The sequence below is a fragment of the Hypanus sabinus genome, chromosome 3 (assembly GCF_030144855.1).
Source record: "Hypanus sabinus isolate sHypSab1 chromosome 3, sHypSab1.hap1, whole genome shotgun sequence".
NCBI lineage: Eukaryota > Metazoa > Chordata > Chondrichthyes > Myliobatiformes > Dasyatidae > Hypanus > Hypanus sabinus.
Genome location: NC_082708.1, coordinates 8,053,216 through 8,065,630, shown reverse-complemented (window position 1 = coordinate 8,065,630; position 12,415 = coordinate 8,053,216). Strand labels below are relative to the sequence as shown.

The 12,415-nt window shown below is 44.7% G+C and overlaps 1 protein-coding gene across 2 annotated transcripts in view; it reads left to right on the top strand.

Moving 5' to 3' along the window:
• The window catches only part of mogat2 (monoacylglycerol O-acyltransferase 2), a 33,365-nt gene extending 21,304 nt beyond the window's left edge, over window positions 1-12,061 (top strand). For both annotated transcript variants that reach the window (XM_059963265.1, XM_059963264.1), the window contains 4 exons: window positions 7,542-7,746; window positions 8,906-9,080; window positions 9,669-9,868; window positions 11,907-12,061. In XM_059963265.1, coding sequence (XP_059819248.1) covers window positions 7,542-7,746; window positions 8,906-9,080; window positions 9,669-9,868; window positions 11,907-12,061 — 735 coding nt within the window. The remainder of the gene's footprint in view (window positions 1-7,541; window positions 7,747-8,905; window positions 9,081-9,668; window positions 9,869-11,906) is intronic.
• Window positions 12,062-12,415: the final 354 nt, after the last annotated feature.

Sequence of the window (12,415 nt, the reverse complement as noted above, 5' to 3'; positions counted from 1 at the left end):
ATTCCACATACACTATGCACCTCATGCAATAGGGGGGTTTTTGGAAAAGGGTAAATAGTTCACAACTTTATTCCCTGAGGAGTAGGAAAATGAGAGGAGATCTGATAGAGGTATACAAAATTATGAGAGGTATAGATAGGGTAAATTCAAAGCTGGGTGAGACTAGAACTAGAGGTCATAGGTTAAGGAAGAAAGATGAAATATTGAAGCGATACCTTAGAGGGAACTGGCAAGAGTGTGGAATGTGCTGCCAGTGGAAGTGATAGATGGAGGTTAAATTTCACCATTTAAGAGAGATTTAGATAGGTACATGATTGTGAGGAGTGTGGAGGGCTATGGTCCCGGTGCAGATCGATGGGACGAGGCAGATTAATAGTTCAGGTTGGACGAGGTGGTTGAAAGGGTTTGCTTCTGTAGTGCTCTATGATTCTACAACTCTAAGTGCTTTCTGCACTCTTTCTGATTTAATAACAACCTTTCTAGGGGAAAGCTACATCTAGATTTACTGTCTGTATGTGGGGTGGGTGGAGGAGATCATCCATTTCACTACTATTCCCATCTGAGACTCTATGAATAGAGCGACTGTGCTGCTTTTAAAATGCCGCATTTGTTTCCGCTTTCATGCGTAGCTGTTTAGAAATTTGCCCTAGTTTTATCAGGAGAAATATCAAATGTGCTTCTTTTCTTTAAGCATTAGAATGTTCCTTGCATTAACAAACCAATATGGTGTATTTAAAGGATCGTTACAGGAATTGTTGACAGTTCCACAACCCCTGTGAAGATGCTTAACTATGTTAAATACACCATATCCAGTTGTTAAAGCAACAAGAAACTGTATATATCTGTAAAGGATTAATAATCAAATAAAAACTTTCACCTAATCAATTGGTAAATTAGTTTATTATTGTCACATATACAGTGAAAAGCTTGTCTTGCAGACTGTTCATACAGATCAGATCATTATACCACCATCCTACAGTTGAGGTAGGACAAGTTAAAACAATAACAGAATGCAGAATGAAGTGTTATCATTACAGAGGAAGTGCAGTTTAGGGAGACAATAAGGAGCAAGGCCATATGAGGTAGGGTTCTGAGGAGTAAGTTTCTTTACACAGCGAGTGGCTGATATCTGGATCGTTGAGACTGCTATGGTGTTACGCTAACCACTGCGCTATTGTGCCGCCACAAGATGTGCAAAGAAATCTGGTCTAGAATGGTGAATACACAGCTAAAGGATTGTCATAAAACTGACCTCATCCACCCAGGCCACATGCTCTTCATGTACCCATGCAAATACATCAGGGACATTTGAGATAGGGACATAGATGATTGAAAAGTGGAGGACTATGTGGGAGGGAAGGGTTAGGTTGACATTGGAGTAATTTAAAAGGTTATGAGCCAAAGAGCCTGTACTGTACTGTCACAGGAAAGCAGAATCCATCATCAGGGACATCCAATATCCAGGCCATGCTCTCTTCTCACTGCTACCTTCAGGTAGGAGGTACAGGAGCCTCAGGACTCACACCACCAGGCTCAGGAACAGTTATTACCCCTTAACTGTCAGGCACTTGAACCAGAGGAGTAACTTCACTCAACTTCACTTGTCTCATCACTGAACTGTTCCCATAACCTATGGAATCACTTTCAAGGGCTCTTCATCCCGTGCTCTTGATATTTATTGCTTATTTATTATTTATCTCTTTTTGAATTTGTGCAGTTTGTTGTCTTTTACACACTGGTTGAATGCCCAGGTTGGTGTGGCCTTCCATTGATTCAATTATGTTTATTATTCTATAGATTTATTGAATATGTCTGCAAGAGTGTGAATCTCAGGGTTGTATATGGTGACATACATGTGCTGTGATAATGAATTTACTTTGAACTTGATGACAGACATTACTGTTCCTACCTGATATAGTCTACCTACAAATTAGAAACACGAGAGATTCTGCAGATGCTGGAAATCCAGAGCAATACACACAAAATGCTGGAGGAACTCAGCAGGCCAGGCAGCATCCATGGAAATGAATAAACAGTCAACATGTTGGACCCTTCTTCAGGACTGGAAAGGAAGGGGGAAAGTGCCAGAATAAAAAGGTGGGAAAGGGGAAGGAGGAAAAGCTAGAAGGTGATGGGTGAAGCCAGGTATGTAGGAAAGGTAAAGGGCTGGGCAGGAAGGAATCTCATATGAGAGGGGAGAGGTCTATAAGAGAAAGGGAAGGAGGAGGGGACCAAGGGGGAGGTGATAGACAGATGAGAAGAGGTAAGAGGCCAGAGTGGGGATTAGAAAAGGAGAGGGGGAGGGATTTTTATTTTAATGGGAGGAGAATTCAATGTTCATGCAGTTGGGTTAGAGGCTACCCAGATGGAATATAAGCTGTTGCTTCTCCGTGCTGAGGGTGGCCTCATCTGGGTTCAAGAGGAGGCCGTGGACCGACAAGTCAGAACGGGAATGGGAATGAGAATTAAAATGGTTAGCCACTGGGAAGTTTCACCTTTGGTGGACTGTGCTCGGCAAAGCAGTCCCCCAGTTTATGACGGAGGAGGCCACATTGGGAGCACTGGACAACCCCAGCGGGATCGCCGGTGAAGTGTTGCCTCACCTGGAAGGACTGCTTGGGGAGGTGAGGGAGGAGGTGAATGGGCAGTTGTAGCACTCTGGCCATTTACAGGGAGGATTGGTTCATTATTGTCACCTGTTCTAATGCATAGCAATGTTTTTTCATGCCATCCATACAGATAATCTCATCACATCTGTACATTGAGGTAGAACCAGGGAAAAGAATAACAGAATGCAGAATAAAGTGTAACAGTTACAGAGAAAGTGCAGTGCAGAGTGACAGTATGGTGCGAAGTCATAGTGAGGACAAAACGGAGTCCATCTTATCATACTGGGGAACAATTCAGTGACCTTATGACAGCAGGGTAGAAGCTGATTTTCCATAAACTTCAGGAGATTGGAACCAGCTGGGCAGGCACTGTGGTTGGCATGGATTCATTGGGCCAAAGGACCTGTATCCATACTGTGAGTGAGGGAGTAAGGGCTTGACCGTGGATGTTGTGTCCTAGCTGTCTAGATACACTGGTCTGGGCAGTACGATATGGAGAGCAAGCTGTTGCCCATGTAGCAAGCTCTCCCTCTCCATGCGTCTGATGAACCCAAAGGTACGGCAGAGACTGGTACAGTCTGGCACCAGCAGCATTGCAGAAGTTGCCCGTCAGTGTTGAACTCAAGGTAGGATTGTCGTAGGAACTCCATCTCTGGATTTCTGCCTCAAGGTTTAATCCCAAAGCCTTTCCCAAATGGGCAGGTATAGCTGCAAGGTTTGGAATCAGAGTTTTTCCTTGCCTAAGTGAGCTGCCAGCCACTGCTGACGAGCCCCGTCTGCCCGAAGTGACAGGTTTCAAGGCGTCAGTGACCTGACTTTGCTCCTTCTCCTGTCAGTAGAAACATTTCCACTGGGCTTAGTAGCTAAGCCACACATGAAGGCCAGGAGCTGGACTTGGTTGTCAGAGCTAGTTGAGACACGCACCATTGGGAGCAATGAATAGGTACTGGGAGCTTGTCCCCAGGACTGTAACAACCTTAAGGAACCGGTCTGTAGCAGTCCATACTGTATGGCTGTATAACGCAAGTTTAAGGTTATTGTCATCTGACTGTACATATATACAAAGAATGACCAAATAACCAATGGTCAAAAGATAACAAAAATACTCTTTACTAAACTCTTAAATTGGCACATGGATGGTAGAAAAATGAGGGCTATGTGGGAGGGAAGGGTCAGATTGATCTTAGTGTAGTTTAAAAGGTTGGCACAACATCACTTGCGGAATGTCCTGTACTGTGCTGTAATATTCAACCATTCCTTATAACTTACATTCTCAGGTCCTGGCAATATCCTTGCAAATTTTCTCTGCACTCGTTCAAATTTATGCTCTGTGTCAGCCTAGAGTTATAAGTCATGGAAAGAATCAGGTGTTTTAACGTGGAATGGTGGGTGCATGGAACACGATGCAGGTAGAGGCAGATGTACTTAAGAGAATCTTAGATTGGCACATGGATAGAAACAAAATGGAGAGCTATGTGGAAGGGAAGCGTTAGATTGACCGATGGGTAGTTTTCAGTACATCATGTACTGTACTGTTTGGCGTTTTATAAACCAGAGTACTAGGATAAAACCCACGCTGTCACAGGGAGAGCATTCAAATTCTGCACACAGGCAGCTCCCGAGTTCAGGACTGAACCGGTGTTACGTGGGCCTGAGAAGCAGCAGCTCTACTAACTGCAACACGTCTTGTGGGACTGTGCAATTAATCTGTTAATGTATAATTTGTGCTCTTGTAAATTCTGGCTCAACGTTTGACATACACATACAAGGTCACAACGTAACCTTTCCTTCTCAAAATATTTTCCAATGTCAAACATTAGAACTGTCAGCATAACAGGTCATATTCTGGTTAAAAATGATTTTAAGATGTTGCATAGATGGTGAATGAAAGAAAAGACACCTTTTAATTAACTCAATGATTACACTAAGATCCCCTTGTTTTGTCCCATCCTTGAATCAAATTCAAGCAATCAACGATTCAGGAACAGCTTCTTCCCCACCGCCATCAGATTTCTGAAAGGACGATGAACCCTTGAACACTACCTCACTAGTGGTTTTCCTCTCTTCTCACACCAAGTTAATTTTTATATATTTATTAATATTGCACTGTACCCTGCCACAAAACAACAAAATACATGAGAACACAAAATGCTGGCAGAACTCAGCAGGCCAGACAGCATCTATGGGAGGAGGTAGTGACGACGTTTCGGGCCGAAACCCTTCATCGGGAGTGAAACTACATGAGATATGCTCGTTAATGCAAATATCTGATCAGCCAATCACGTTCAAAGTTCAAACTTCAAAACTTAAAAGTAAATTTATTATCAAAATACATACGTGTCACCTATATTTCTTGCAGGCATACTCAATAAACCCAGTTACCATAATAGAATCGATGAAAAACAGCACCAACAGGGCAGACAACCTGGGTGCAAAAGACAACAAACTGTGCAAATACAAATAGAAAGAAAAAAATAATAATAATTAATAAATAAATAAGCAATAAATATTGAGAACAGGAGATGAAGAGTCCAATGGTAGTGGGAACAGTTCAGTGATAGGGTACATGAAACTGAGTGAAGTTATCCCCTCTGGCTCAAGAGCCTGATGGTTGAAGGGTAATAACTGTTCCTGAACCTGGTGCTGTGAGTCCTGAGGCTCCTGTACCTCCTTCTTGATGGCAGCAACAAGAGGAAAACATGACCTGGGTGGTGGGGGCAACTGATGATAGATGCTTCTTTCAGAAACTGCACTCCGTGTAGATGTTCTCTCTAGTGGGGAAGGCTTTAACCATGAAGGACTGGACTGTATCCACTACTTGTTGTACGATTTTCTGTTCAAGGGCTTTAGTGTTTCCATACCAAGCTGTGATGCAGCCAGTCAATATACTCTCCGCCACACATCGATAAATTTTTGTCAAAGTTTTAGATCTCACGCTGAATCTTCACAAACTTCTAAGGAAGTAGAGATGCTGCCATGCTGATGCACCATCAATAACTCTGAGACGTGGGTTAAGGTAGGCTTTTATTGGCTGGAAGAAAGCACAAGCAGCAAGTGACCACCACACAACATCCTGGAGACTGAGGAAGGGTCTGTGCCTCCAATCGCCTTTATATCGGGGTCTGTGGGAGGAGCCACAGGAACAGTCAGCGAGGGGGGGCGTGTCCAGACAGGTATATGTAGTTCACCACACGTGCTTTCTTCATAATTGCACTTACAAGCTGGACGCAGTATACAATCTCTGAAATGATAACACCAAGGAATTTAAAGTTGCTATCCCTTTCCATCTCCGTTTCCTTGATGAGGACTGGCTCATGGATCTCAGGATTCCTCCTCCTAAAATCAGCTCTTTTGTCTCACTGGCATTGAGTAAGAAATTGTTGATGTGGCAGCGCTCAGCCAGAGTTTCAATCTTCCTGCTATACGCTGATTGGTCACCACCTTTGATTCGGCCCACAACAGTGGTATCATCAGCAAACTTGAATATAGCACTGGAGCTATGCTTAGCCACACAGTCGTAGGTGTAAAATGAGTAGAGCAGGGGGACTAAGCTCACAGCCTTGTGGTGCATCTGTGCTGATGGAGATTGTGGAGAAGATGTTGCTATCAATCCAAACCAACTGGATCCTTCAGGTGAGGAAATCGAGGATCCAATTGAACAAGGGGGCATTGAGGCCAAGATCTTGGAGCTTATTGATTTGTTTTGAAGGGACGGTGGTATTGAATGTTGAGCTATAAGTTGATAAAGAGCATTCTAAGATGTGCATCTTTGCTGTCCAGTTGTTTCAGGGCAGAGAGAAGAGCCAATGAAATGGCATCTGCTGTGGATCTGTTGTGTTGGTAGGAGCAGACCAATTCATTTCACAGGCAGGATTTAGAAAGTTTCAACACCAACATCTCAAAACATGTCATCATACTGGATGTCAGTGCTCCTGGACAATAGTCCAGGTTACCACGTTCTTCTTCATGCGGCAGCAAATTAATGCATAAAAACACACAGATATGGTCAAGAGGTTCAGTTGTTGTTCAGCCCAAGCATCAGAATGGGGAAGAAATGTAACCTTGACTGCTGACAGGCAAGGTGGTTCGAATTTCTCAGAAACTGCTGATCTCCTGGGATTTTCACGCACAACAGTCTTTAGAGTTTACAGAAAATGGCACAAAAAACAAAACGAGAACATCAGTGAGCCGCAGTTCTGTGGGCAAAAATGCCTTGTTATTGAGAGAGGTCATTGGCCAGACTGGTTCAAGCTGACAGGAGTTGACAGTCACTTAACTAACCACATGTTACAACAGTGATGTGCAGAAGAGCATTTCTGAATACACAGCACATCAAACCTTGAATGGGTTTCCTCCAGGTGCTCTGGTTTTCTCCCAGGCAGAAGATACAAAAGCCTGAAAGCTGGTACCACCAGGCTCAAGGACAGCTTCTATCCCATTGTTACAATACTATTAAATGGGCCTTAGGATAATGATAATTACACTTAATTCACAATCTACTTCATTATGATCTTGAACTTATTATGTGCCTGCATTGTACTTTCTCTGTAACTGCTACACTTTATTCTGCACTCTGTTATTGCTTCACCTTGTTCTACCTCGATGCACTGTGTAATGATCTGATCTGTATGAACAAGACAAGTATTCACTGTATGCAAGACAAGTTTTCACTGTATCTCAGTACCAGCGACAATAATAAACCAATTCCAATTTCACATTCTTGAAAAATGAATGACTAACACGTTTAAGTTCAAGTTTAATTATCATTCAGCCAAACACGAATATAGCTAAATGAAACTTCTGGAGCCTAGGTGCGTAACACATTCCCAACAGTACACAGTACATATGGTTATGATTGTAGATATCATACAATCACAAAAGAATAGCCAAAATCCCTGAATGATTATAGTGTTGCTTTATAATATCTTGCAGCTGGTCAAGACGGCAGACCTGGATCCAAAGAAGAATTACATCTTCGGTTTCCATCCGCACGGTGTGCTGGTGGCGGGAGCCTTCGGTAACTTTTGCACAGAGCTGACTGGGTTCCAGACCATGTTCCCTGGGCTGAAGCCCCACATGCTGATGCTGTCCCTTTGGTTCAGAGTCCCCTTCTTCAGGGACTACATCATGACTGGCGGTGAGTGGACACACTGCACGTGCAGAGACAGCCCGTGGTCACACAACATCCTCGGTAGAGCACAGACATAGAACATAGAAAGCTGAGTGGGATGCTTTGGACTGATCTTGGAATAGTTCAAAGGTTCGGCAGGACACCATAGGCCAAAGGTCCTGGACTGTCCTGTGGTAAAATATTTATTTACTTAGATATACAGTGTGGAACAGGCCGTTCTAACCCACGACACACCACCCTAGCCTGATCGCAGGACAGTTTATATTGACCAAATAACCTACTAACCGGTACGTCCTTGGACTTTGGGAGGAAGCAGGAGCACCCGGAGGAAACCGTGTGCTCTTGGAAAGGAATGTACAAACTCCTTACAAAAGATGCCAGTATTGAACCCCAAACTCCAGTACCTTGAGCTGTAATAGAACATTAGAAAAGTACGGCTCAGCATAGGTCCTTTGGCCCATGACGTTGTGCCGATCCTTAACTTACTCTGGGATCAATCTAACCCTTCCTTCCCACATAGCCCTCCATTTTACTATCAACTTGTTAATTTTTTATTTATTTTTACGTGAAATAGGCTCCTCCTGCGCTGCCCAGCAAGCCACCGATTTAACTCTAGCCTAGTCATGGGACAACTTACAAGGACCACTAACCAGCATGTCTTCGGTCCGTGGGAGGAAATCTTCATCTATGTGCATCTAAAATCTTCATCTAAGAGTCTCGTAAATATCCCTAATGTATCTGCCTCTTCCACCAGTCCTGGCAGTGCATTGCATATACCTAACACACTCCATGCAATAAAAACTTACCCTCTCGTTTTAGACCTCCCTCTCTTGGGATAAAGACTGGTACAATGCATCTTACCCACGTGCCTCATGATTTTATAAACGAAAGGTCATCCCTCGGTCTTTGTCACTTCAGGAAATATCTCCCCCCACCCCCAGCGTTCCCAATCTCAGCTCATAACTCAAACTTCCAGTTCTAGTAACATCTTTGTGAATTTTTACCGGACCCTTTTCAGCTTAATGATGTCTTTCTGTACCCAGGTGGTCAGAACTACACACATTACTCCAGGTGTGGTTTCACCTGCACCTCAAATGTTTCTGTTCTTCCTTCCTCTTCACTGCCATGGGAATCTTCATGTGGGAATTTTCCTTATGTGTTCCAGGTTTGGTACCATCTGATAAGGAGAGTGCCAAGTATTTATTGAGGAGAAAGGAGGGTGGTAATGTGGCGATTATAGCCATTGGAGGAGCCCCAGAAGCCTTAGACGCCAGGCCAGGTGCATTCACACTTCAGCTAAAGGAGAGGAAGGGCTTTATCAAACTTGCTCTGCAGTTTGGGTAAGGAATATTACTCCTCGTTGATGTTTGGTGTGTTAACTATTTCTTACAAATGGCTGAACTTTGAATGTCTAGAAATCAAGTGGTGGTCCCTTACACTGCACTGTGCCTGGAATAAGTGGGATGCCCTACCCAACTATACCCTGGAACATGTGGGTTGTCTACCCAGAGGTTCTCTGGACTGGGTGGGATGCCTACCCAACTATACCCTGGAATATGTGGGTTGTCTACCCAGAGGTTCTCTGGACTGGGTGGGATGCCTACCCAACTATACCCTGGAATATGTGGGTTGTCTACCCAGAGGTTCTCTGGACTGGGTGGGATGCCTACCCAACTATACCCTGGAATATGTGGGCTGTCTACCCAGAGGTTCTCTGGACTGGGTCGGATGCCTACCCAACTATACCCTGGAATATGTGGGTTGTTTACCCAACTGGTCCTGTAATAGAGTTCTGTCAAACTGCATGCAGGATACACAGTCCCACTGTTGAAAGAGTGATTTCATCTCCTCATCATCCTAAACTTTTCCAATCATGTTGTCAATTACTTTTGGAATAACACTGACCCCTCTCTGCCTTTTAACACCAGGGCCCCTCTTGTTCCTGTGTTCTCATTCGGGGAGAATGAAGTGTTTGACCAGGTGAAGAACCCCAAGGGATCATTTCTAAGGAGAGTCCAGGAACGACTACAGAAGCTGATGGGGGTATCACTCCCTCTTTTCCATGCCCGAGGTGTTTTCCAGTACAGCTTTGGACTTATCCCATATCGGAAACCCATCTATACTGTAGGTAAGTAATGTGGACTCCACTGGGAGCATTTCCCAGACTAACTTTTATCAGGAAATGGTCGCAGCCCAACCCAGTCTGAGACGTGCCCAACGTAAGCACAGTAGCATAGCGCTTAGTGCCAGGCTTTACAGCGCCAGTGATCAGTGATAGGAGTTCCATTTTCCGCCACTGCCTGTAAGGAGTTTGTGGGTCTTCCCTGTGATCATGTGGCTTTTCTCCATGTGCACTGGTTTCCTCCCACATTCTAAAGACGTACAGTAAGTTTGTTGGCACCAAACGAGGCAAGACTTGCAGGCTGCTGATTGGTTGTTGATGCAACTGATGCATTTCACGGCAAGTTTCCATAAGACAGGAGCAGAATTAGGCCATTTGGCCCATCAGTTCTGTTCCATCATTCCATCATGGATGATTTATTATTCCTCTCAACACAAATGTTCTGTCTTCTGCCCCTAACCCTTGACACCCTTACTAATCAAGAATTTATCAACCTCCACCTTAAATATACCCAATAACCTGGTCTCCATAGCCGGCTGTGGCAATGAATTCCACAGATTTACATCCTTGGCTGAAGGAATTCCTCCTCATCTCTGTTCTGAAGTGACATCGTTCTATTCTGAGGCTGTGCCCTCTGGTCCTGGACTCCCCCACTGTAGGAAATGTACGCTCCATACTGTATCTTGGTCTTCCAATATCTATCTGTCTTTCAATATTTGATAGGTTTCAATGAGATCCCTCCCACCACCCCTCATTCTTCTAAACTCCAGCAAGCCACTATGTGATAACCTTTACATTGCCAGAATCATTTTCGTGACCTTCCTCTGGAATCTCTCCAAGGTCAGCACATCCTTTTTTAGAGAAGAGACCCAAAACTGATCTCAAATCTACAAATGTGGTCTTATAAAGCCTCAGCTTCAATGTATTTATCCACTTACATAGAGATTTGGCAGGTAGGGCTCATCAGCCTTGGACAGCAGCCCACCTAGGAGAGGGAAAACTCTGATTTTAAGCCTCCGCTGCCTTGCGGCCATGCCCACCCATGGGAAAGGCTTCGGGAGTGAACCCCGAAGAAGAAATCTGGAGCCGGGGTCCCTAAGGCAGTTTGATGTTGTTTACAACTTCACTCTGGCAACCTCTGCGCCGACACCGGTGCCAAGCTGTATCAGCGTTTGCCCTTCCCTTGGACTACATCAGTGATGTGGAGAGCGGGAGCCCGCTGTATGGGCAGATCTTCCCACCCAGGCTTGTGCCCTGGAGAGGACACAGGGGTGCAAATCCATGATCCCCTGGGATCGATGGCTGCCTGCTATGGCATGAGACTGGCCCAGTGAGCCACGCTGCCCTGCGATCCATCTATCTAATCCTTTCCTAAATGGAGAACAATTTTACAAAGACCAATTAACCTATGAAGTGGTATGTCTTTAGACTGTGGGAGGAAACCAGAGCATTCGGAGGAATCCCACGTGAGAAAGACATACAAGTGACTTACAGACAGCGTCGGAACTGAACTCCAACTCCGATACCCCAAGCTGTAATAGTGTTGCGCTAACCTCTACACTACCATTGCACTGCATAATAAAGCTAACCTTTAACTCTACAATTGCACATTTAAACATTTCCTCACCTGGGAATTCTCAGCGGATTGCGGGGCAAGGTTGGGATTTTGTTTGTGGAATGGGGTGAGGGACTGGCATGGGAGATCAGCTAAGTGATCAGATGTCGTGCCCACAGGAACCTTGCACAACAGGCTGCTAACCTCAGAAGGCCGTGGAGGCCAAGTCTGCTGGCAGCTCGCTCCACACGCACACCAGTCTCTGAGTGAAGAAGTTCCCTCTCGGGTTCCGCTTAAATAATTCACATTTCACCTTTAACCCATGACCTCTGGCTGTAGTCTTACCCACGCTCAGTGGAAAAAGCCTGCTTGCATTTGCCCTATTGCTGCTTCCTCCTGTACTCACTGCTGCAGTGGTGCCAGGACCATATTTTGTAAAGCCTTCTGTCACGGCTCAGAGGCTCAGGTAATGTCTGTGTTTTGTTCCAGTTGGCAGACCGATAGAGGTGGAGAGAAGGGAAAATCCAACGCAAAAGGACATTGATGCATTACATCAGAAATACATCGAGGAACTCTCCAAACTCTTCGAGGAGCATAAGACACACTATAAGGTGTCTGAGGACAAACACCTAACATTTACCTAAGTCTTTTCAATATCTTCTTCTCTCTCTTGCTCCCCTCCCTGTATCTCTCACTTTGTTTTCCTCACTTGCCCTCTTTATCTCTTTCTCACACCCTCTCAGCCCCTTCCTCTTGCTTTCTTCCACCTTCTCAATCCGTTGTGCTCTCCCACTCTCCCTCTCTACTCTCCCTATTTCTTTTCCTCTCTTGTATTTCCTCCCTCCCATCCCCTCTCTCTTCATCCCTCTTTCACACACACACACACACACACACACCATTATCATAGCTGACAATTCAAATCCGTTCTGGATTTTCAACCAGTTGGATGGTTGATGTTAACATCCATCTAAAGGGAAAAGGATGTCCAAATCAGCATC